General features: G+C 40.7%; 1 protein-coding gene across 3 annotated transcripts; it reads left to right on the forward strand.

Moving 5' to 3' along the window:
• Window positions 1-12,665: 12,665 nt before the first annotated feature.
• LOC131135496 (UDP-glucuronosyltransferase-like) lies at window positions 12,666-27,395 on the forward strand. Of its 3 annotated transcripts, XR_009131610.1 has the most exons (7): window positions 12,666-13,625; window positions 16,912-17,043; window positions 20,438-20,525; window positions 20,631-20,850; window positions 22,173-22,293; window positions 22,784-22,913; window positions 24,616-27,395. XR_009131610.1 is itself a non-coding variant. In XM_058081469.1 (6 exons), the coding sequence occupies exons 1-6, from the start codon at window positions 12,768-12,770 to the stop codon at window positions 22,832-22,834; spliced, it is 1,470 nt and encodes a 489-aa protein (XP_057937452.1). In that variant the 5' UTR covers window positions 12,666-12,767; the 3' UTR covers window positions 22,835-23,957. The 3 variants fall into 3 exon arrangements, 2 of the variants coding, with proteins under 2 accessions (XP_057937452.1, XP_057937451.1); XM_058081469.1 differs by lacking the exon at window positions 24,616-27,395 and having other exon boundaries at window positions 22,784-23,957; XM_058081468.1 differs by lacking the exons at window positions 22,784-22,913; window positions 24,616-27,395 and having other exon boundaries at window positions 22,173-22,642.
• The last annotated feature ends 57 nt before the right edge of the window (window positions 27,396-27,452 follow it).

Raw genomic sequence — 27,452 nt, forward strand, 5'->3', positions numbered from 1 at the left:
CCAGTGTTGGATTCATTGATTCAAAAAGTCAAGTAAACGCTGCTGAGTGTTAATACACTTAAGTACAGGTGTCCCATATAAATTAGAAATATGATTAAGCAAAAAAAACCAATTGTTAATAACTGAAAACTTTGCCTTTGAATATATGTTTTTTAAAGCCTTTTTACAAAATAAAAATTATTAAAAAATATCAAAGTGGACCCCCACTGTCTTTGATAGACATCCCTGCGGTAAAGCTATCATGATGTAATCTGTGGATTACATCAATGTTATTTTTAATGCAAAAGACAATGTGCAATAATTATAAACGATGAATGGATGGGACTTATTGTTGGCCAAACCAAATTTAGTCATGCTTCTCACCCTTCTTTATGAAGTTATTGGTACTTGCCACTTTCTCTGGCCCAATGGCAAGTTATTTACTAGTCAAATGCACGGCTACTAAGTCAGGAACGCATAGGGTGCTTTGTTTGGGCGCTCAATAGAGTAAAGGACATACAGAGCAGTTTTTTAAATGTGTAATATTGACAGAGTACAAAAAAGTTCTCAATTGTACAAAACAACTGAAGTAGGAGTGAAGTGACTGTATTTAAAGGGCACCTATTATGCACATTTTTCAACTCTTTCTATTGCGTTGTGGACTCCTATAGAACAGCTACAGACAATAACGAGCACAGAAAACTTTTGAGATTTTCCAGAATCTGCACCTATTCCATCTGTATTTCCTTGCATTTGTGCTTCCCGCCAAAACGGTCTGTTTTAATTTATTCCACCCACATCCTGCCCCCGGGCACGCCCACTCTGCTGTGGTTGGTCAACCGGCCAAAGTGCTTCCTAACTATGAACTAACCCCACACATAGTGGGTATAGGAGTTGATAATAAATGAATAAAGTCTTTGGAGAAAAGTGTTTAGGAGTTACTGGCAGCTCATGATCTACTGTTTGGAGACCTCTGACCTGCCGTGAATGAACTCAGTGTGACATGTAACCTATTTTAATGAATTTATTACCTAACACGATTAAGCTCATAATGAAATCCTCTGTCCTTTACTACATTTATTGTAATTGTTTATGTATTATTGGGGTAGTTGGTCAGTACAAATTAAAGCAAATGAAATCTTTCATTCAGCATCACCCGTGTTTTTATACGTACAGGCAGGTCAGGCAATGTACGCTAATTGAATCCTCATCAAGGGTTCAGAAACATATTTTGCTCAAGAAATAGCTTTGTATAAACATGCTGGAAATGAACCTCTTCCTGTTAACACAGGCCCAAAATTGTTTGAAGGGCACAATTTTGTTTTTCAGACAGACAGAAAAATGCTGACAGGTTCCTACAGCTGTGTGTGTGTGTGCTCACAGATGATGCCAGCCTACAGCAGGAAAATGGGTCAAAGCAACATTTAGCACACTATGAAAGCAGCAGTTCAGGAGAAGTGCCAGATTCCTATAAAAAATACTAATATGCTCTCAAATTAAAGCATCTCCGCTCACCTGAACATATGTCAGTTGCGTTAAAAAGCCCTTGTGTGTGTAAAACTCAAGCAAGGAAAGCCGGTGTGACAACATAAACACAGGATGCAAACATCACGAAGGGGCCGTGTGTGGATAGTTTTGTTTCCACACTAAAACTGGCAGAATTCCCAGCTAAGATCAGGCTTCCCGCCAACAAAAGCCAGTTTGTTTGCTACTCCAGGCAAGAAGCGGACCACCAAAGGAGCAAAGTGATGTCATATGATTAGCTTTGGATGTCTCGTCATTCATGTACACAACACTATGATGATGATAAAACACTCTTAGTCATTCTTTTGTACTTGTAGTATACCTGTGTAGGTACACATGCAGTATACATATTCACTGGGAATGGTGAAAAAACACCCAGAACTTGAATTTATTTTACATCCAGTTTTAAGTCTCATATCCTTATTAAGCGTAACTGTATAGGAACTCAGTACCACAACTACATTTTATGTTTCAACACACATATGGTGCGTTGAAGGACCGCTAAACAAAGTGCAAAATCTCAGCACTGGACGAAAAACATTTAAAAGCATATTAGTTATTAGTAACAACGTTTCCAATTTTTCGTTTTTGCTGTTTTTTGTTTTTTTTCTACAAAGCTTTTGTGCATGTGCATATTTTTCTCCCATGGTTTGTTTTGAAGCCTCCCAAAAGAAACACCAAGCTACAGCGATATTGTTATTGTCACAGCTAACAAAGCTAAAAGCTATATTTATCTGGTTTGTTCTGCTTGCTAGCCGCTTGTCTCAGCATTAATCACAGATGGAACAAACAGAAGAGTGGATACCTAGCTCTCAATATCGCTACAAAGACTCGACAAGGTGCTCATTTTCTGTCAGCATATTTTACCTGAGGACTGGAACACACACATTGTGCTGGAAGACACAGCCATCCCAAAGAGAGCGGGCATTGGAAGTGTCATCGCTGTTTCTATGATGCTGTTGTTGACGGAAGTAGCATAAGTTCCTGGGGTAAATAAGTGCAACTAGGAAAGACCTTTCCGTAATATTTTAAATAATGAAAATACAGCAAGATAATGTCACTATTATATGTTATCATCAATGAACATGTTAATGCATGATCACAGCATGTACTGTATATGCCGTATGTAGGGTTTTTTTAGAGGGCTTTGTGGTCCAAATAATTACGTCACAATGACATGCATTGTAAGCTAGCTCATAACAAATTTTCTCTTGTTATAATGCACAGAAAAGGGAAATAAATAAATGTTCATGTTTTACATAAGGATTGTGAATGATGGGTAAAATTCCCCATAGAGCAGAGGTAGGGAACCTATGGCTCGGGAGCCAGGTAGGGCTCTTTTGATGACTGTATCTGGCTCTCAAGCATTTCTTACCACAATAAAAATGCATTTTTGCTAACATTTTAAAGTAAACCATCACAGAAATGACTGTTAAAAATAATATTCAAAATCAACAACTTTCTTATGCATTTTAATTCGTCCTTCTATATTCTGCTGCAATACAGCCAACCATATCTATCTTTCCTGATGATATTTTCCAGGTCAAACACCAAAACTTGATTATTACTGGGTAATGCTGTAGTCTACCTCGGTCATTGAGATGTCAAAAAAACATGTAAATGTAAACTTTCCTCTCAAATAGCTAAAGCTGCAGATCCAAGCCTTCTGGTGAAGATGGCCAAAAGAATGAAATACGTGTACTGAATACGGTTCAAAACTATGCAGCAGCAGAAGTTGCATTAATGGCAGCAAGTATTTGATTTATTATTAGACACTGCGCTGCTCACGAAAGTATGCTGGCCACACCCCATTGGCGTGGGGTAGTGTGCCTGGTCTACATAATTAGAGCCCATTATATCTAAAACTGTTGGTCTTACATAAAAATGCACACATTTTATTGCATTCAAAATGTATATGGCTCTCACAGATACACATTTTAAAATATCTGGCCTTCATGGCTCTCTTAGCCAAAAAGGTTCCGGACCCCTGCCATAGAGTGTAGTTTTCCTTCAAGCGAGTACTTTTTATTAATTTAATAATAACACAGTGGGCCAGGACTTGAGTTGTTGAACATACACGGGTTGGCGACAGAAGTAGGATCACTGTATGAATTTTGAGTCATCAGCACACCTAACAAAAGTTTGACATGTTGTTGCAGGTGGTGTAGTTGTGTTTAGAGTTGCTGACCTTTGAGTTTTATCGTCTTAAGAGTGGATACTGTAGGTTTGAACAACTCAGTCTACTACCATTTTCAGGGGAAGAGTGAGAGCTTGTTTCCTTTTGTTTTGTCAGCTGGTGAAATGGAAGACTGTCAGAAATGTGTGTGTTTGTGTAGTGTGGATTTGCGTGTTCCTTGTTTGAGGTAAACCGCAGGTCAGAGACAGGAGGAGTGTGTGTTTCGTGACATCGTTGTTTTGTTTTTTATCCACTTTTACACATGCTGTTTGGAGACTGCAGCTATTGCTACATCATAAGAAATGTCTGTAGCGTTTACATAATATGATGAACTATGTCGTGGCTGCTTTCCTCATTAAAAGCCAGACGCAGAAGGTCAGGAACCAGTGCTTTGACTTTTCCTGTCTCCTGGTGGCATGGGACCCACATTTGATCATTTTCCAAGCACATGATTAAAATTTGTTCACAAAATTATTCTGAAACTTTGACAGTCACAGTAAAACGACCAGTACACTTTGCTGGAAGCTGGAAGCCAACCACAGACATGAGCGCCAAACCTGATCTTCTGGACTAAACCCATGTTGATCTGGACGATGGTCATATAGTAGGACTTACGTAATTTCTCCTTCTTGATCTGACCAGCAACAAGCAATGATGTCTAAAACCAATGACAACATCAATCAGTTTTAGGTGGCTCACTAACAGCCCAATGGTCCTTCAATAAAGACAGGGGACCACACACCTTGTGGCTAAAAATCTGATGATTTGAGCTAAAACCTGTGCTCTCATAGACAGCCTCTCTTGCGCCATCATCTTCTTCCCAGTCCCTCTTCCCAGTCTTCACAGAGAGACTTAAGAATTTGGTGAAACTGTTCCAACACCCTCTGACTGTGTGCATAGTAACCTGAGGACTGATGACGTTTTTTTTTTTGTTTTTTTACACTGAAATGTGCACTCTGGTCATGAGCTAGTTTCAAAACCAAAGGACAAACTACAGCAGGCACCGTAATTTGGAAATGTTTTGTTTCTAACACAGTCGTCACGCAACAGGATCCGTCTACCGAGTGTGTACAAAGTATGCACTTGCTGTACTACGCTCAAAACAGTCTTTCAAAGAAGTATCATTCAACTGTTTTAATTCTTCAAGTGACACTGACAATAGAAAATCAAAAATGGAACTTGTGAATCTTTGTATGCTGCGTCAAAGTTTGTTTAAACCTAGCTCCAGCAATTTTTCTTTGACTGCAGTTTTCTTTAAAGGGGACCTCTTTTGCTCATTTTTCGACCCTTTGTATTGAGTTGTGGACTCCTATAGAGCAGCTACACACGATATCCAGCACAGAAAGCTTTCTAGTTCTTCCACAATCTGCACCTATTCGGCTGTATTTCTTTGGATTTTGTGCCTCCTGCGAAAAGGTCTGTTTTAATGTATTCCACCCACAGCCCTCCTCCAGGCACACCCACTCCGCAGTGGTTGGTCACTAGGGTTCGGCCATATTTTTTATATACCGGTATACCGTCTTGTTGCGCTCCGCAGCGGACTTTGCCACATAAAATGAATGAAATGCTGTCATCGTGGGAACGGACATTTGTGTGGGGGAAGTATTTAGTTGGTGGACCGCTCTCACGATAAGCACTCAACCGCCTCCTCCCAAACTAAACAGATTGAATGGCAATATACAACGGCAAAGGGTGATGGAAACTCGGAGCGTGAATTGAAGCTAGCGGGGTTAGCTTAGTTTAGCTAGTGTTGCTTTACTAGTGTTGCTTTACTAGTGTTGCGAGCGCGGCTCAGGCTGCTTTAATGTTTTATGCCCATCGATGACGTGCAAGTTATGAGTGAAGACAGGGAAGCATGTTTATTCTTGTACCCAACTCCTCGGACAGACATGAACACACAGAGGACATACTGCCAGCCTTCAAAATAAAAGCGCTGTTTGCCATCTAACTGTAAATAAGAGTCATAAAAATCTCGACTTATGCAGTTGGAATTGCATGGGTGACTACATCTTCCTTAATGACAAGCACAGGCATTACAGTTTGTTGAAGATTTGGTAGCAATGTGTGCAGAGGGTGACATCCCATTAGAAAAGTTAGCCACTTTGTTTTTGCGTGGGTTTTCTCCGGGTACTCCGGTTTCCTTCCCCATTCCAAAAACATGCTAGGTTAATTGGCAACTTGTCCAAATTGTCCATAGGTATGAATGAATAGTGTGAATGGTTGTTTGCCTATATGTGCCCTGTGATTGGCTGGCCACTAGTCCAGGGTGCACCCCACACCATTGAGAGTAAATGTTTATTTTATGGGAGGACTTTGGGAATGAAAAGTCATGTGGTCACATTGGTGGGTACATACGCTCTATGGACGCCATATAAATATATCAATGTGCACACAGGAGTCTTAGACCTCCTGCAACATGGTATTGAACTGTACATACTAATGTAAATCTTGCTATCCAACATGTTTTTGCTCTGCTGGGGCCATTTGAGGCGACGCCCATGTTGCGTGTAACGTTTACAAACTTGGGTTTCACTTGGGCGGACAAAAAGCTTTTGTGTCTGCAGACTGTCATGCAGATGACACTGCACTCACACACACACATACACACACACAGTAGATCATATGACTGTGGGCTGCGTGTGAGCTAGTGTGCATGAGTCCTGTGGGAGCGATACAAGACACCACAAGTGATGAGTGCAGCTCGTACCGATGGGAACATGGCGTGGGAACAGGTAATTAAGGCACATTGACCAGATGACAAGTCTTATTTTGTAGCTGTAATTGGGGAAAAAAAGGACACAAAACACTCAGAAATACGCAGTGCACTTCACCACTTCATCAGTGCTTGCCGCACATTTGTTATTCCTTCAAAGAAAGGAGACAGACTTAGAATTATTAATCGTTCGGTGTGTGTTCTATGAACAAATGAACCACAAACACACACATATAATGAATATGATTAAAGGATTTCCACGTTGGAATCTGTCTATAATGTCCCAACTCAATTTACCTGGGGGCCACTGGAGCTAGGGTCTGGTTGAGGCTGAGCTGCATCAGGTTTAACCCCCCCCCCCCCCGCATTTATTAAAAACAGAAAAAAACTGTCTTCAATGCTTTTGCTTCTGCTATACCTGACACTTTTTCACTGCTTTGGTTCCGGTTTTCCACAAAGCTCCGATAAAACATTCCACTCTTCTTAAATATCTTAATTTTTTATTTTCTACACATAATAAGATGAAAAACTAAAACAAATCAAGAATAAAGAAAATCAATCATACAGTAATAAATAAATAAAATGATAATAAAACAGCAAATAAGAAAAACTTGGGAAACAACATACAGTTGGTCGGTAGAGAAATTCTTTTTTTCAGATTCAAATAAACAATATTAACAGTTATTAACCTTTAACATGAACATTAATGAAACTTCATAATTTGACCAAATTAGCAAGTTAGCATCATACTCAGTCAATATTGCATCAATTGTGTCTGGTGTGCACACAGCTTTAAGCTGTCATTTCTGGGTACATGATACCATTAACATTCATTCATTTCAAGGCGGGGGCCTCAAACTAGCATCCCACGGGCTGCACTTGGCCCGCGGGCCGCGAGTTTGAGACCGCTATTATAGACAGTCTCTGTGAAGAATGGGTACTGAGTCACACACGTGTGGATGCTTTTATAGTTGGCCAGTGTGCCCCGATGGAAAAAAAACAAGAATGTTATTAACAGCAGACGTGCTCTCATCTTTGTGACCAAAACAAATGGAATATATTTGTATGTACACTAAGTATAACCTTTCTAATGATAGCTATAGCTCTATGTATAATACTGCTTTTTTTGTATTTGCAGCCAGAAATATCACCAAAGAGGAACAACGTCATCATGGGCAAAAATTGTTTTTAATAATAATAATGAATATCGCTTATATTGTATGAGTCTGATCTGCAAGTATATTTTTAGTTTGTCCTCGGGGGTATTGGTGTAGTTATTTAGTTCAAAATCCATCCAACCATCCTTCCATCCTCACTTGGGTCACAGGGGTATGCTGGAGCCTATCCCAGCTGACTTTGGGTGAGAGGCGGTGTACACCTTGGACTCGTCGCAAGCCAATCGCAGGGCACATATAGACAAACAGTGTTCAAAATCAGCATGTAAAATTGCTAATGCTAACCACTAGCACGCATATGCAATTTCCAGTGTAATATTGGCATCGGGCTAGCGCATTTGTTTATGCGCATTTATGTTGAATGTCACAGAGAAATTATTTTTATCTTGTATCTTCTCAAACTCAACAGCCCCTGGGGGTGAGGGGCTGGGCGCGCCCCACTTTTTGACCAGCACCGCCTTAACCGTATTGACTTAATTGGTCCATTTCATCAAGTATTTATGTTGTTCCAAGGCTTGAAGCCAAAAAAGACCTATAGTTGATTAGTTGTTGACTTTGTGTGTCAAACACATCATTAATCTGCCCCCATGTTGGAAAATGTTAAAAATTGGTCTGAATGGTGAGCTGTGTGAAAGGTAGGCAGGCCACTTGGTCATAAAAGGTAGCATAACTGTCTCATTAATGCACTGGAGTCCTCGTTTAACCCCTGAAGACATGAGGAAAGAGGAATCAGAGTCACGATTGATTTGTTTGCATGATTTTCATCATTTATTGTGTGCCTACTCAACTACAATCAAAATAATTAACTTTTTGCACTTCAATATGTCTCCCAGGGGTCGTGGCTTCATGCGCTGCTACGAGGCGATCTGGCAGGAGAAGAGAAGGTTTTCCTTCCAGATGATCCTGAGCCAACATAACATATACATACTGTAAGTAGGACAACCACAGGGATAAAATATTTTTTTAATATTGAATTATTTTCAGTTGTCATTGAGTTCCCAGTTCACAGTGTGAGTCAGTGTGTTTGTTTGATGCTAACCATGCAGGTACGGTCTGTTGTCACCACTACAAGGCAATAAGACGACAGCTTCACCATGCTATGCTACCATTTTTATTAGTACAAACTTAAACTTTAAATTACACTTTTTTGGGCTCACGCTTTGTTTTTTTTGTTGCAGTTTTTTTTATTTAACAAAATATTCAACATTTATAATATTCTGACTTTATTCCCATAATCATTTTACTTTTATGTTTTTCCCAACCTAATTTTGCAATGTTGTGCTTTGTTTTTCACAATTTTATTAAATATCTGTTTCTCACAATATTGCAACTTTAACAATTTAAAACATTAACAAAAAAACAATAATATTTCAACTTTAAAATAGTTGGTTAATTCTTGTAATATTATAGCCTTTCCCATCATATCAACTTTTTTGGTTGCTTTCTCATTTATTGCGACTTAACTATAATGTATTTTTTTTCTTTTACTATTTCACATTTTTTTCATAATATTTATGACTTTATGGGAAAATGACTATTTTCTTTTAGTATTTAATATTTCTCTTAATATTTTGACTTTATTCCTGCAATATTATAACTTTTTCACAACCTCATTTTATAAAAATTTCAACTTTATCCTAAGTTTTATTTATCATAAAAAACATTAAAAAGTAAAAAAAAAACTTTTAATTTACTTTAAATGTTCCAACCATGTGCTTCAGAATAATTTTCCATAATAGTACTATTTCCATTATAGTATGTAGAAATATTAATTCGTAATAATTCACTTGGTTGTTTATTTGTGGCTTATTTCCACTGTTCCAACTCCTTATTATGAACAAATGGTGTCCTCTTGTGTTAAGTTTTTGCCATGACGCTTACTTTGAAAAGCTCACAAAAAAATTGCAGTTGCTTTTATCCAGCAGAGGGAGCCAAAAATCAATTATTACTGAATCAGCAACATGGGCTGAACCGGGATGAACCTTCCCCTTTTTCACTTGTTTTCAATTTTGCCTCAGCTTTCAAGTTAGCTCAACCTCCTTTAAAGCAGACTGAACACTTATACATACATATATTTTTATTATATCAAACTAAGCAGAGGCGTAGTCACACTATTACATCTCTACTATGTACAGTCTCTGCTGCACTGTGTTACAGAAATTTCCCTCACTTTGTTGATTATTACTTTGTTCGAGTTGTTCTGCTTAGTTATGGGAGGCGGTGTCATTCGTGAATTGTTTGCAAGAGGGGCGATTATGTTAAAATGACGGTCTTTGGGCCTTTTTTTTTAAGGCAACGATAATAGTGTTAGCACACATTTTTGTGTTTACAATATATAATACTTTTACATCCGTGAGTCCAAGAGTTTAATCCCTGTGTTTGCAACTAAAACATGTCATACAATTTATATAACATTATATTATATGTGAATATGATAATAAAAACTACACTAATATAGTATATATTATATCTTAAATACATATATATATATTATATATACATATATATATTATATATATAATATATTTCAACACACATGGATTTGCCAGTTGATAAGGTTGACTAAGAAAACAGTCAAAGTACAGAGTTGATAAACGACAGTGTCCATCAGTGCTGAGAATAATAAAGGAGTCATGTCTTTCTTCTCTGCTAATTGGTAGTCATCACACAAGCCGTCACAAGTCTTGAATTCCGCAAATATCATGGCTGTGTGATGTTATCCACCCTCCCAAAGTTGGTTTCCGCTTTTTGTAGGCTTCTCACGCCACTTCACAATGGCTTGTGTGAGTGTGTGCGTGCGGTGCATGCGGGGTGTGTGTGTGTACATGTGGTTGAAACAGGACACCATGGAACACACACATTCACTAGCGTGCTCTCTCTCTCACGCACACTAGTACTCCTATTGAACAGATGTGTGTATGTTTAAATGCAAACATCCTCACACTTAAGAAGGAAATCTTTGAGGACGCAACAATACATGAATGCAAAGAAAACTCACCTGAGAGGTTCAGTTCAGTTCAGTTCAATTTATTTGTCTCCCTTGGGAGAAATTTGGTTTAGAGGCAGAGTACAGCTGCATACAACCAACAAGAGACATACAGTACATGACAGACATAGAAAAAACAGACATAGTAAAACCATATAGAACAAGCATAAACGAGAGAATAAAAGAAACAGAGCATAAAAACACCAGAACCATATTGGTTCCCAGAGGGATCAACGTGCAAAAGGGGGATCATCTGAGTTGTACCATTACCAACTGGTAAGCTGGTAAGTTAAAGTGCGCAATATTTAAAATGCTAATTTAAAGTGCTAGTTCACATATAGACTGAGAAAGGGACAAATGAGTGTTTGTAACGGTTGTGTTTACATAGCGGAACCCTTTACCTTCTCCCTGAGTGCATTAATATGTATTCATTGAACAGAACGTGAGAACTATCATTGAGGATGTTTTTTGCTTGGGTGATGGCGGCCTGATTGAACAGCTCCCGAGGGTTGAGGGGGGGAGTTGCCCATAATCTTACCTGGTTGAGAATCTGGGATTTTGATTTGACGGTTACACACACAAAATGTAACGGCATGCATGTGACCTTTACATGGTACAAGAAACCATAAACACATATTCATTTCAGAGATTATGTCATAATGCTACAGTACATTTCTTACTGCTTGTGTGCTGTGGGTAGTGGGTAAGTGTCGTGACATGACTCCAGAAAGCCAAAAATGTTGAGACAAAACACATTATTATAGTCTTACAAATACAGTTTTACACTTCTAAATGCATTTAAATGATGAATGGAAGCGCTAAATGAATATTTATGGTTACTTTTATCTTCACAGAAGACGCCATTGTTGCCAAAGAGACAATGTAGACCCCACCTTCCTGTTTTTCCATGATTTCCATCTCTTGAATTCAATAGTGTTTCTCACCTCAAGTGTCTGATGTTCTTTTGATCAAAGCTGCAAAATAGAGGTAAAAGTAACCTTAAATATAAATTTCTTATTTTCATTCATCCTTTAAATGCAACTATAATAGAACTATAAAAAGTGTTTTGGGCTTTTGGGATGGATTCATTGACTGTTATTTCTTCCGGGAATAAATGATTACCATAAATGGTGGCAAAGAAAGTTGCACATGGCAGCATTTTAATGAAGCAGGTGAGAAACCTTTTGAATTGAAGAAATAACTCATGGCAAAACAGGAAGGTGGTGTTGATGTTTGTTTTTCCTTTTCACTTTTTATGAGTCATTTATGTGCATTCCAACCTGTTTGATGTATGTAAATATAGAAGAAACACTATGTAAAAACTATGTAAACCTCGTAAAACTGTGTAAACTATGTAAAAATATGTTCTAAGGCAGAATTCCGGGGTGAATTTGGATGTGAACCGAAAAACGCTGACAGCGGCATAAGCTAACGACTAAGTTTTTTTTTTCAAAACTTTTTTCCAACAATCAGCACACCCAGAACGCAGTTTCTGTGTGAAGTAGAGACTGAATTGGTCGAATACCCTGTGGTTTTGACCTGAAAATGTTTCTGTGTGGACAGCCTTTTAGTATCTGTGGCAAATGGCAAACATCGGGTGACATAATGATTGAAGCGAGAGAAAGGACTGCAGTAAAAGTCCTAAACAAAGAGTGTAAATGGACTTGGGTGGGGGATACAAGTTAAGGTGAAGGCAAATGGGCTCGCCATGCCCATTTGTTTGGGGTGGGGGAGCGAAGTCACGCTCAGAGTAAACTTTGCACTAATCAGTAAGCTGCCTAACCTGAAAGCAAAGCCATTGTGACTTGCAAATCTTTTTCCAACTTCTACCTAACAAGCAGCAAGCACAAGTCGTCCACAAGGAGTAACACAATGTTGCTTGTATAAGAAGCATGAGGACAGTTTGGTCTTTTTGAAATTTTGGCGTCACGTCATACTCATTCCTGACATGCAACATGACACAATAGCCAATGAGTAGTCAGGAGCACAACAAGATCACCCAAACTAGAGAAAAGATTATAAGAGAATGTGTAAGTGGCATGCTGCTGTGAAACCTTACACCCGCGCTCTTCCAGTGATTACATCACATGCTATTGATGCCTGATAAAACTCCCAGAGTTGGGAGGTACGCACTCACTCACTCGCACATGCACACATACACACGTGAAGACAGAAGTTGCGGTGCACTTTTGGAACAAGGGAGAAACGGAGGCGATGCGTTGCTGGGTGTGGTTTCCTGCTGTGGGGCTGCTGGCCTGGATGTGCTGCAGCCTGGAGCCCGTTGAAGGGGGGAAGGTGCTGGTTATTCCCGTAGACGGGAGTCACTGGCTGAGCATGAAGATTCTAGTGAAGGAGCTCACCCACAGAGGACACGACGTGGTGGTTGTGGTGCCTGAGAGCAGCCTGCTGATGAACGCCTCAGAGAGCTACAGGACCCAGCACTACAAAGTTCCCTACACCAAAGCTGAACTGGACGACAAATTCACCGAGCTGAAGGATAGCGTCTTCATCAAGTCGCCAGAAATTGCCAGAATAGTTGCCGACGCGTTGCGTTTGATCAACTTCACCGGGTTCCAGGTGAAAGGCTGCAGAGCTCTGCTCAACAACCAGCCTCTGATGAGTCAGCTGAGGAAGGAAGGCTTCAATGTGGTCCTGACAGATCCTTTCCTCCCATGTGGCTCCGTCCTGGCTCATATCTTCAACATCCCAGTTGTTTATTTTATGCGTGGACTCCCTTGTGACTTGGATGTGAAGGCAAACCAGTGTCCCGTCCCTATGTCCTACGTTCCCAAAGCCTACTCCGGGAACACAGATGTCATGACGTTCCTGCAGAGGGTGAAAAACAACATCATGGGAATGGCAGAGAACCTTTTGTGCCGGGTTGCGTATGCACAATTTGATGTGCTGGTCAATGACTATGTGGAAAAAGATATGACCTACAAGGACCTTTTGAGCCACGCTGCTCTTTGGCTCAATAGAGCCGACTTTGTGCTGCAATGGCCCAAACCTTTGATGCCCAACATGGTTTTCATTGGCGGTATCAACTGCGCAAAAGCACGACCCCTGCCCGCAGTGAGTATTTCACCCCCCGTAAAAAACATCTGGACTGACTTAAAGCACATTGTGTAAACACTTCCTCTTTACAAATGAATGCTTAGCCCCTCAAACCGTTGGTGATACCAAGTATCGCTGCAGCTGAAAACACACAAAGTGCAGGATTAGAAAATCATCAGATTATAGGCAACACATGTTTATTTTTAGGTTTGTACACAAGGCAATTCAAACGGTTTTATAGTTACATAAAATCACAAAAAGGCAAATAAAATCATTTCATTTCAAATACAGTAATCCTTTGCACTTTTGGCATCAAATATGGTGGCTTCATTCCATCACTTTTTCAAATGTACAGGGTGTTTCATAAAATGTCATATCATTTGAGATGTAAATATGACACAAACTACATGGTCAAGGTTAATGAAACTTAACTTGCTTAAAGGGGAACTGCACTTTTTTTTGGAATTCTGCCCATCATTCACAATCCTGATGTGAAACATCAACACATATTTCTTTCCCTTTTCTGTGCATTATGACACGAGAAAACGAGTTAATTTCAGCTAGCTTACAATGCTGCCTTTGGGATACACCTATTTAGACTATGAAGCCCTATAGAAATAAAACCTCTAACAACGCTGCATGGTTTGATATACATGCAGTGATCATGCATGAACACGTACACTGAAACTAACATGTAATAGTTGCAGTATCTTGCTGGATTTTGATTACTTAAAACACCATCGAAACTTCTTTTCTGTGCGAATTGATATGCATCCTTATGCTAGCACTGTCAATAACAGCACTTACTAGCTTTGCTCTCCTTGGGATGGCTGTGTCTTCCAGCACAAGACGTGTGCTCCAGTCGTCAGGTAAAAAATCCTGACAGCAAACGAGCATCTTGTTGAGTTTTTGTTGTGAGATTGAGAGCTAGGTATCCACTCTTCTGTCTGTGAATGATGCTTAGACTAGCCATTAGCGAGGCGTCATGTTGGTTAGCTAGCATCGAGGCCTCCTGGGAAAGAAGTTTCGGTACGGCAACATACTGCAACTATTACATGTTAGCATCACTGTATGGATATCAAACCATGCAACGTTGTTAGAGGGCTCACAACACTTGGGATAAGTGTATCCCAATGACAGCCTGGTTAGCCAACTGAAATTAGTTTTCTCGTGTTATAATGCACAGAAAAGGGAAATAAATATGTGTTTGGGTTTCATATAGGGATTGTGAATGATTGGCAAAATTCCCCAAAAAGTGCAGTTCTCCTTTAATCTTGAACAATATAACATTTAACATATAATATTTATTTCCATTTGAATGATAAATGTAATAATATGTGGATTTCAAAGCCGATTTCACAAACACGCTCGACCGTCTCGTCGGATGATTTTGGTCATCCAGATCTATTTGCTCTGGACAAACAGCTTTCCTCTTTGAATATTTTGTGCCATGTCCGATCAATCGGTCACCGATCGCTACTGACCAATATCAGTAAAAATGTATCGATATTGGCCGATACAGGCTTTATAATGCCGATCAGCACCGCCAACACTGTGACATCCTGTCTTTGTGACTGATATATGTTTTGCACTCACTGGGGTTAGATTTGCTGGGGTGAGCACTTGTGAGTTTTTTTGTGGTGAGTTTTCGAGGCTCACAATGTGATCATCCGTCAGGCAGCCACTATAGCCCGGGTCCCAACCCATTGTGTTTGCAAGTGTGGACAAAATTTGGGCATGAGTACCACCAGAGTACTGATTTGGGAGCATGCAGCACTATGTAGCACTTTTAGTGCTGGAGGAACTTTGGTTGTGTGCAGGGCTGCGGATGACATGTTACCCGTGTGCCGTCTGTACTGCGAGTATGCGCGTGGTGGGAGCACATCACTCTCTGCACTTTGGCTATCCAAACTGGATGCACAGCTCGCATGGACCGCACTTGAAACGCTGATGTTGCGCACTGATTACAGCAGTGGTGCCACCTGACAGACGAGTGTCGGCATTTTGTTTCCTCTCCGGAATGCCAGGGGCACAGAAGAGGGTGTTGGCTGCATCTGCGGTTCAGAAGGTAGCGGATGTGGCTAGAGGGGCCCAGCAGAGGCTGGTAAACCTGCTTTTTCTTCAGGTTTTCAATTAATAATGTGGGAAGACTAGAAAGAAATGTGTTGTGGATACCATCCTTTTGTTCATGTTCTGGTAAAACAAGCATATTGGCTTTGTTTGGCTTGAAATAGGCTATGAAAATAAATGTTATAGGTGCATAAAATCCTCATTGAATCAAATATTAAATATAAATATCAAATATTAAACATCAAATTTTGACCTGTTTAAAAACACGCTGTCAAAATGACAAGAAATTTGAACAGGAATTGACTTAGATAGCAGCTTGCGTGATATAAAAAAAATTTTAAACACCCTGTATACTCATTAAGAAATCATGTTGTTTTGTGGTTGAATACGGCTTAAAGCCCATTCAAGCAAATACAAAATATAGTTGCCCCTTGTTTATAGCGATTAATTTGTTCCAGACCCGACTGCAGATAATACATTTCCATGTTATATGTAGGATTCAATATATGGAATATTTTTGTAGTTTGAGCATAGAAAACCTGTTCATGACTTTCTAAACAGTTTTATGCCTCTCAACATGAAATAACTCGCCTGAAGTCATCTTTATGCTCCTATTATCCATTGTTTACACAACCTTGCGCAGTAACTCAATACACCACCAGCTAATGAGCTAACCAGTTAGCCGGGAATTTTGTGCTTCTAAATTTAAGAAGCCAAAAATTCCACTTCTACAAGGAGAACTTTATTTTCGAACTATCATGTTTCATATGCCATGGCTGACTTCATGCAGTGGTAAAGGGATAGTTCTCCGTTTTTGACGTCCTCATCAGCAGTGTAGTACATCAAGAGTGACTTACGCCCCCACTGGTCCTACGAGTGCAGTTCTAGTTGGACTTGCTTATATAATGTATGTTTGTAAGCTAATAATAGGTTGTATTCAACCACAAAACAGTAATAGAGTGAAGCTGTGAAATTTGGCAAAAGTATTGGGTAATACGAGTGTACTATAGGGGTGTAATTCCATGTCTAGATAGCTCCTAATAGTGTTTAAAATGTTTTAGTTGTATTTAGACGGTCGTAAACAGGATTTCTATGTTATTCCATTTATGAATAAGTAATCCTACTTCGGTGCTGCAAAGTGTGAAATGTGACCTATGTACAGTAAAGTAGATTTGTGTACTTTGACCAGTGTGACATATCTGGCTAACTTATCCACAATGTCTGGTCCTTGCAGGATTTGGAGGCGTTTGTGGAAGGTTCAGGTGAGGACGGCTTTATCGTCTTTACCTTGGGCTCCATGGTGTCCACCATGCCAGAGGAGATAGCGAAACACTTTTTTGAAGCCTTTGCGAAGATTCCACAAAAGGTAAGAGGACCATTTACACCAGGGGTGCTCACACTTTTTCAGCATGCGAGCTACTTTTAAAATGACCGAGTCAAAATGATCTACCCACTACAAAAATGCAAAACATCTATTTATTTTCAAATGTATTGAGGATTATTTGTACGTACAATGTATGTTGATGTACCTTACATAACCAAATGAGCCAATATTGCAAAACACACATAATTAACTATTAACATTTTTTGTAATTACCTGAGTTTACTTTGATGACTTGCACTGAATTGAACCAGCCAGGGATGCATAGTCCGGACAGTAGCTGCTGATAGCCAGCCTCAAGCACACTTCCAAATGTTTATCAGTCATGGATAATATCCGTATCACAATATCCGTATAATATTCCATATCCGTATGGAAGTGATATGTTTTTTGCCTTTTTACTTGGTCCAGCTCCTTCACTCATTTTAGTGACCATAAACTTTAGCGAGGGCTTTAAAATCTCGCAATTCGCCGACTAGCTTAGCACTTTGCATCGTTGTTTACGCATGAGCGGTGACCTAAAGGTCAAAATTCATTTGTCATCTGATTGGTTGTCCTGTATGTCAATCAAGTAACGGGGATGGATGATAGGCTGACATCGTAAGTTCTGCTGCACTTAGAGACGTTGTTTGATTTGATTGGTCGCCCGAAGGGCAACATTCAGTTGTCATCTGAATGGCTGCCCTGTATATCAATCAAGTGACGGCATTGATGCTGGAATGATATTTTTGTAATGTCACGCCGCGATCGACCAGCGATCGACCAGCGATCGACCAGTACCACCCCCGCGATCGACCGGTAGCTCGCGATCGACTTAATGAGCACCCCTGATTTACACAATACGTGGATTTACTCTGATCTACTTAACTTACAAACGTAACATACACTAGAGGATGCCATGTACTGGTCTGTTACTTGATATTTTAGCACTTTTAGTAATCCCTCGTCCAGCATTAAGTTCTGTGATTAGTGAATTAGTGCAAAGTTGGACTCCTTATTTATAAATTGACTATTTTTCTAGGTGAAGCATAGAAAACCAGTTTACTGCCTTTTAAGATTATTAGAGCCCTTGAGATATGAAATAACACCCCTATAGTTATCTTTACACTTATAGTAGACAGAATAAGAGGAAATAAGACATAAATAAGTCATATATATATAGAGGCGAGTGGTTAGCGCGCAGACCTCACAGCTAGGAGGACCAGGGTTCGATTCCACCCTCGGCTATCTCTGTGTGGAGTTTGCATGTTCTCCCCGTGCATGCGTGGGTTTTCTCCGGGTACTCCGGTTTCCTCCCACATTCCAAAAACATGCTAGGTTATTTGGCTACTCCAAATTGTCCATAGGTATGAATGTGAGTGTGAATGGTTGTTTGTCTATATGTGCCCTGTGATTGGCTGGCGACCAGTCCAGGGTGTACCCCGCCTCTCGCCCGAAGACAGCTGGGATAGGCTCCAGTACCCCCGCGACCCTCGTGAGGAAAAAGCGGTAGAAAATGAATGAATGAATATACAGTGAAGAAAATAAGTATTTGAACACCCTGCTATTTTGCTATTTCTCCCACTTAGAAATCATGGAGGGGTCTGAAATTTTCATCGTAGGTGCATGTCCACTGTGAGAGAGATAAACTAAAAAGAAAAATCCAGAAATCACAATGCATGATTTTTTAACAATTTATTTGTGTGATACAGCTGCAAATAAGTATTTGAACACCTGTGTATCATCTAGAATTCTGACCCTGAAAGACCTGTTAGTCTGCCCATTAGAAGTCCACCTGCACTCCATGTATCATCCTGAATCAGATGCACCTGTTTGAGGTCGTTAGCTGCATAAAGACACCTGTCCACCCCATACAATCAGTAAGACTTTAACTTGTAACATGGCGAAGACCAAAGAGCTGTCCAAAGACACCAGAGACAAAATTGTACACCTCCACAAGGCTGGAAAGGGCTACGGAGCAATTACCAAGCAGCTTGGTGAAAAAAGGTCCACTGTTGGAGCTATCATTAGAAAATGGAAGAAGCTAAACATGACGGTCAATCTCAATCGGAGTGGAGCCCCATGCAAGATATCACCTCGTGGGGTCTCAATGATTCTAAGAAAGGTGAGGAATCAGCCCAGAACTACACGACAGGACTTGGTCAATGACCTGAAAAGAGCTGGGACCACCGTTTCCAAGGTTACTGTAGGTAATACACTAAGACGTCATGATGTGAAATCATGCATGGCACGAAAGGTTCCCCTGCTTAAACCAGCACATGTCAAGGCCCGTCTTAAGTTTGCATATGACCATTTGGATGATACAGAGGAGTCATGGGAGAAAGTTTTATGGTCAGATGAGACCAAAATAGAACTTTTTGGTCATAATTCCAATAAGCGTGTTTGGAGGAAGAAGAATGAAGAGTACAATCCGAAGAACACCATCCCTACTGTGAAGCATGGGGGTGGTAGCATCATGCTTTGGGGGTGTTTTTCTGCACATGGGACAGGACGAGTGCACTGCATTAAAGAGAGGATGACTGGGGCCGTGTATTGTGAGATTTTGGGGAACAACCTCCTTCCCTCTGTCAGAGCATTGAAGATGGGTCGTGGCTGGGTCTTCCAACACGACAACGACCCGAAGCACACAGCCAGGAAAACCAAGGAGTGGCTCCGTAAGAAGCATATCAAGGTTCTAGCATGGCCCAGCCAGTCTCCAGACCTGAACCCAATCGAAAATCTTTGGAGGGAGCTCAAACTCCGTGTTTCTCAGCGACAGCCCAGAAACCTGACTGATCTAGAGAAGATCTGTGTGGAGGAGTGGGCCAAGATCCCTCCTGCAGTGTGTGCAAACCTGGTGAAAAACTACAGGAAACGTTTGACCTCTGTAATAGCAAACAAAGGCTACTGTACCAAATATTAACATTCATTTTCTCAGGTGTTCAAATACTTATTTGCAGCTGTATCACACAAATAAATTGTTAAAAAATCATGCATTGTGATTTCTGGATTTTTCTTTTTAGTTTATCTCTCTCACAGTGGACATGCACCTACGATGAAAATTTCAGACCCCTCCATGATTTCTAAGTGGGAGAAATAGCAAAATAGCAGGGTGTTCAAATACTTATTTTCTTCACTGTATATATAGACTCACACATGTTAGCATTGCAAGAGTTCCTCGTTTTTAGCTTCCTTTTCTGTATAGTATTTACAGTGCTGGCTATTGTCTCAAAGTCAGCTAGTTAGCCCTTTTTATGCTTGAAAATGTAAAAAAATATATGTACTAATAATAACCGTAATAATAAATTCCAAGCGCAAAGTGACGATTGATTCCTGTACACATAAGCCCAAATGAATCCATTGATCAAACACTAAGTACGTGTCACACTGTGTGTTTCAGGTTTTGTGGCGATACACTGGAGTTCAACCTCAGAATGTGCCAAAGAATGTTAAACTTATGAAGTGGCTACCTCAGAATGACCTCTTGGGTATGCTGTTGTATGTCCAAACATGTGTGACATTTGACCAAGATACGCTATTATTTGGGTTGCAAATAACACCTCCACCTGACACTCATTTTTGGTTCTCCTCAGCCCACCCAAAAGCCAAAGCTTTCCTCACCCACGGAGGAACCCATGGTGTCTATGAAGGGGTCTGCAATGCTGTACCCATGCTGATGTTTCCACTGTTCGGGGACCAAGGAGACAACGTTCACCGCTTGGTGGCACACGGTGTTGCGGAGAGCCTCGGCATCCTTGATGTGACAACAGACAAACTACTGGCTGCTCTGACTAATATTATCAATGATGAAGGGTAAGACAACAGCAGATGTTTTTAGAGATGTTTATATAGGATTGAAGTCATATAATTCAAACGGATGCACACAATATACCTGTTCTTCATATCATAAACCCTGTAATATGCTTCTCACAGTTATTACAAAAACAATTGTCATTCAGTTTTACACATTATCAAACTGTCATATATACATGATACAGCAGGGGTGCCCAGATCTCTTCCACTGAGGGCCGCAAACGAGGGCCATTGTGATCTTTTACATTTTGTAAAGCAACATACATATTTAAAGAAATAAGCATTGTGTCATAGGTGACCAAGCATTACAAACGTTTTATTCTTATGTTGCACTTTTTTTCTGCAAATTTTGCTAAATTCTACAATTTTTACAATCTTTCTCCTCATAATATTCTGACTTTATCCCATAATCTATTGTTGATTTAATTCTCATAGTTGATCTTTTCTCATATTATGACTTAACCACAGTATTTTTGTCAAATTACAACTCTTAAATTTTTGTTGTTTTGAAGGGCATCTATCATACTCATTTTTCAACCCTTTGTATTGAGTTGTGGACTCCTATGGAGCAGCTGCACACAAAACGTCTTTGATTTGTCAGAATCTGCACATATTCAGCTGTATTTCCTTGGATTTGTGCTTCTGGCCAAAACAGTCTGTTTGATTGGTCAAACGGCCAAAGTGCTTCCTAATTACGAATAAAGTAGGAATACAACATTGTATAGGTAACTTGTATAGGTGACGGGTCAGACCAAGAATGATTCAGAAGACATTGATTAAGAAACGCAAAAAAAGGAACACCTTGTGGGATACCGGGGCCCCACCATGAAGCCAGGTCTGGGGGAGGGGCCTTCACCTGTGGGGTCCAGCCAAAGGGAGCCACACGGGATCTCCACCCAGTAGAACCACCACGGTCGGGTGCAAGCATAAGGGTCTGGTGCAGTGTGTTTTGGGTGGCGATCAAGGGCGGGGCCCTGGGTGACCCAGTCTTCTGGTTGGGAAGGAGCCCGAACTTGGGGTTGAGACATTCTGAGTATCCCCTCCGCCCGCTCAGTGCTCAGTGAACGAGAAGGTAATTTCTCCACGTCTTTGGGTTGGGGAAAGGGTTCCTGACTGCAGTGCAGCGTACGCAGCCTTCCTGGAGTCCATCAGAGGGGTGCTGGAAAGCACCTGAACTGGTGATGCCGCCATTCTACTGGGAGACGGCCGTTATGGGCAATGAGTGTGTGACCTGGAGGGGCCAGATTGGGAGGAACAGCCTCTCAGATCTGAACCTGTGCGTTATTCATCACCTTTGAACTGATGTTATTGTCTCTGTGCAGTTATAAAGAGAGGATGGTGAAGTTGTCTACCTTACACCTGGACCGCCCGGTCCAGCCTGTGGACCTGGCTGCTTTCTGGACGGAGTTTGTCATGAGACACAATGGAGCCGCACATCTACGGGTAGCTGCTCATGACCTGAACTGGTTCCAGTACCATAGCCTGGACGTCATTGGCTTCCTGCTGACTGTGGTTGTGCTTGCACTGTGGTTGGCTCTCAAATGCTGCTTGTTCTGCATTCGAAAGTGTTGTGGGAAAAAAACAGTAAAAAGTAAATCGGAGTAATGGTAGGAAATGTTCTATGACGTTGGGATAATGAGTGAACACGTGTGTGTGTGTGTCACAACGTCTTAACTTTAAGGTGATCTGTGAAAGTTAGTCTATTAGTTTCTGTATATTTCAATAGTCTCGGGTGCTGTTGTGCTGAATCATACTGCAGTTCAGTTTTGGGCATTAAATACACTAAAACCAATCCAGTGTAGTAGGTCGGTATACGCTAAGCTATTCAACTAAACATCACTTTCGGTTTATGTTATAGGTGACAAAGCAAATTAGTGAAGAATCGAATACCATAGCTCATTAATAATGAATTAATTTCATTTTTAATATGCAGAGGGCCATTGATATGACCTCCATGGACCGCCCCTTGCTGCATCACAGTTAGAGCACCAATTGAAACCCCCATGAGAAAGTGCTTGGCGACCGAGGCAAGGACAAACTCACTCCTATTCAGTGTGGAAATGGTACATTTTTGGTCTTCTTACATTGTCTTTCTTACCCACTCTGTTTGAAACCCTTTCTTAACTTTAGAATACATGAAAAATTATGGCTAACTAGTTAGCTAGCTAACATACAGTGCATCCTTGGCCGTCTCTTCTATGTCCCTGCAGTGATCAAGTAGCCTGTGCATTAGCAATGTCAATAATAGAGTGCCATGAAATGAATGAATGAAAATGTGACTCCAGGGATGATTTCATATCTTCATGACTTTGATAGTGGCTAAAAAAGAACATATTTGGACAGTCATGAGCAGGTTTTCTACACTCTAACTACAAAATCAGTGAAGTTGGCACGTTGTGTAAATATTATATATCTTATATTCATCTAATTCATCAAATCATTGTATTCTGTTTATATCTACGATTAACACAGTGTGCCAACTTCACTGGTTTTGGGTTTTGTATAAAAATGTACTATTTATTAATATTAAATCTAATACCTAAATTTCTACCAAAGAATTGTGATAAATGAAGGATGACTATTTGGAAAAATCTGACCATCAACAGCAGAAATGTGTTTTATACTGGCCTCTAGTGGTCAATGTTTACATAGAAGCATGAAAAATGAGCAATAAATCAACATGGGAAAGCTGTGAAAATAATTTTTCAATTTTTGTGGACTTCTTCACACCTCACACAGTTTCCGTTAAGAGCGGTACTGATAGGGCCTGCAGGGGAGGGTTTCACATAAGTTCAACTTGCTCTTTATTATGAACAAATGACGCCCTCTTGTGTTCATCTTCTGCCATGACGCTTATTTTCAACATGTGATATGGCGATTGGGGTGCAAAGTTAATCGGCTGACTCAAAAGTTATGCCACAGAAATGAAACACGTTAGTGGACGACGTGCCGGGTTCATCAAGGTCATGCAGACGCTCACAAAAAGAAAAGCTGCAGTTATCCATCTTATCCAGCAGAAGGAAACAAAAACATCATTCAAGCAATAGGGTCGCATTTAAGATTGTAGAACCCGGGCTCAACCTTCCAGGGTGATGGTGGGTTTTTTTTAGTGTGTGTGTTTTTAAAATTTTGCTTTCAAGTTAGCCTTCCTTAACGAAGACTCATACATTAATCTATCCATTTTTTATACAGCTTATCATCACAAGGGTCATGGGCGTGATGGAGCCTATCCCAGCTGTCTTCAAGCGAGAGGCGGGGTACAACCTGGACTGGTGGCCAGCCAATCACAGGACACATATAGACAAACAACCATTCACACTCACATTCATACCTATGGACAATTTGGAGTCGCCAATTAACCTAGCATGTTTTTGGAATGTGGGAGGAAACCGGAGTACCCGGAGAAAACCCACGCATGCACGGTGAGAACATGCAAACTCCACACAGAGATATCCGAGGGGGGAGTTGAACCTGTGTGGCCTGTGCGTTAACCACTCGTACACCGTGCAGCCGGCCTTATACGTTCATGTATATCAAACAAACGAGGGACATAGTCACATCGCAGCAATCATTCATGCAATCATTCATGCATGCTGCATGCTGTGACTTCTACACTCTTGTAGGACAGAACTTTCCTTCACGATGTTGATTATTTCCAGTCTTAGTTCGAGTGGTTCTGCTTATTTCTATTATGCTGTTTGAATTACTTGCAAGAGAAGTGGTGGCATTACTTAAATGACATGTGTCTTTTGTATTTTATTTTAGGCAACAAAGAAAAACCCTGTCAGCACTTTGGTGTTTACTATATCGGAGAGGAGCGTCCAGTTGAGGACAAGGTACTGAACACCCCACCTTCCCCACAGCGAAGGAGGGATGACCCTCAATTAACCATGGTGAAGGAGGCGGCACTGGCGGGGGGCTACACTGGTTAGGACTTGAGTGATGAGGGGGTTGACATGGGGTTCACTATCCATATTACCTCAAATGAGCTGATAAATCTCGGTTCGAGTGCACTATTCCACTTCCAGGGGGAGGTCCTGAGACGACAGCCACACTTTCTGACCCAGTTTATAGTCCGGGGGCGCCATCCGATGGCTATTGGCCAGTCTCTGATTCCGTCTGGCTGTGAGGACGAAGGAGGCTTGGGTCTTGCGCCAGACCCGGTGAAAGCTGCGGAGGTGGGAGGCCAGTAATGGCAAGGCGCAGCCATTCTCCTGGAAGGGAAATATGAAATACTTTTTTTTAGTACCGTTTTGACCTGAAAATGTGTCAATTTTTACAGCCTCTTGGTCTTTGTGGCAAATGGCAAACATTTGGTGACATATCAACTGAAGTGAGATAAAGGATGACAGTAAAAGTCCTAAAGAAAGATTATTTATAAAAGTTAAGATGAAGGCAAAAGGACCCGCCATGTCCATTTGTTTGGGGTGGGGGGAGCGAAGTCCCTCTCAAAGTAAACTTTGCACTAATCAGTAAGCTGTCTAACCTGAAAGCAAAGCCATTGTGACTTGCAAATCTTTTGCAAATTACCAAATAACAAGCAGCAAGTACAAGTCGTCCACAAGGACAAACACAAGAATGTGAGACCACATCTGGCTGGTGGTGCCTGCTTATCTTTGCCGATATGTGCATTTTCAGTGATTTTACACTATTCTTACATGATCATTTTAAACAGTTCTGCTTCTGGTTAATACCGCATTATTTCTTACAGGCTACTTGTAATCACTGTAATCACACACTTGAAAAATTAATTGGAAAAATAGTTATTTCTGTACTGTACTTATTTTGGAGAAATATGATCTCAGGGAAGAACTAAATGTGAAACACTTATATGCTTAGGACTACGTTAAAAAGCCATAGCATTTCAGTATGTGGAATCAAACTATGGAATGTATTGAGTAAGGAAATCAAACAATGCACAACGATGAGCCAATTCAAGAAACAATACAAGCAGTTGATGTTTGCTAAATACAAGGATGAAGAGTCTTGAACCAGTCATGATGTGCTATATACAGTGAAGAAAATAAGTATTTGAACACCCTGCTATTTTGCTATTTCTCCCACTTAGAAATCATGGAGGGGTCTGAAATTTTCATCGTAGGTGCATGTCCACTGTGAGAGAGATAAACTAAAAAGAAAAATCCAGAAATCACAATGCATGATTTTTTAACAATTTATTTGTGTGATACAGCTGCAAATAAGTATTTGAACACCTGTGTATCATCTAGAATTCTGACCCTGAAAGACCTGTTAGTCTGCCCATTAGAAGTCCACCTGCACTCCATGTATCATCCTGAATCAGATGCACCTGTTTGAGGTCGTTAGCTGCATAAAGACACCTGTCCACCCCATACAATCAGTAAGACTTTAACTTGTAACATGGCGAAGACCAAAGAGCTGTCCAAAGACACCAGAGACAAAATTGTACACCTCCACAAGGCCGGAAAGGGCTACGGAGCAATTACCAAGCAGCTTGGTGAAAAAAGGTCCACTGTTGGAGCTATCATTAGAAAATGGAAGAAGCTAAACATGACGGTCAATCTCAATCGGAGTGGAGCCCCATGCAAGATATCACCTCGTGGGGTCTCAATGATTCTAAGAAAGGTGAGGAATCAGCCCAGAACTACACGACAGGACTTGGTCAATGACCTGAAAAGAGCTGGGACCACCGTTTCCAAGGTTACTGTAGGTAATACACTAAGACGTCATGATGTGAAATCATGCATGGCACGAAAGGTTCCCCTGCTTAAACCAGCACATGTCAAGGCCCGTCTTAAGTTTGCATATGACCATTTGGATGATACAGAGGAGTCATGGGAGAAAGTTTTATGGTCAGATGAGACCAAAATAGAACTTTTTGGTCATAATTCCAATAAGCGTGTTTGGAGGAAGAAGAATGAAGAGTACAATCCGAAGAACACCATCCCTACTGTGAAGCATGGGGGTGGTAGCATCATGCTTTGGGGGTGTTTTTCTGCACATGGGACAGGACGAGTGCACTGCATTAAAGAGAGGATGACTGGGGCCGTGTATTGTGAGATTTTGGGGAACAACCTCCTTCCCTCTGTCAGAGCATTGAAGATGGGTCGTGGCTGGGTCTTCCAACACGACAACGACCCGAAGCACACAGCCAGGAAAACCAAGGAGTGGCTCCGTAAGAAGCATATCAAGGTTCTAGCATGGCCCAGCCAGTCTCCAGACCTGAACCCAATCGAAAATCTTTGGAGGGAGCTCAAACTCTGTGTTTCTCAGCGACAGCCCAGAAACCTGACTGATCTAGAGAAGATCTGTGTGGAGGAGTGGGCCAAGATCCCTCCTGCAGTGTGTGCAAACCTGGTGAAAAACTACAGGAAACGTTTGACCTCTGTAATAGCAAACAAAGGCTACTGTACCAAATATTAACATTCATTTTCTCAGGTGTTCAAATACTTATTAGCAGCTGTATCACACAAATAAATTGTTAAAAAAATCATGCATTGTGATTTCTGGATTTTTCTTTTTAGTTTATCTCTCTCACAGTGGACATGCACCTACGATGAAAATTTCAGACCCCTCCATGATTTCTAAGTGGGAGAAATAGCAAAATAGCAGGGTGTTCAAAT

Source organism: Doryrhamphus excisus, chromosome 9, assembly GCF_030265055.1.
Source record: "Doryrhamphus excisus isolate RoL2022-K1 chromosome 9, RoL_Dexc_1.0, whole genome shotgun sequence".
Classification (NCBI taxonomy): domain Eukaryota; kingdom Metazoa; phylum Chordata; class Actinopteri; order Syngnathiformes; family Syngnathidae; genus Doryrhamphus; species Doryrhamphus excisus.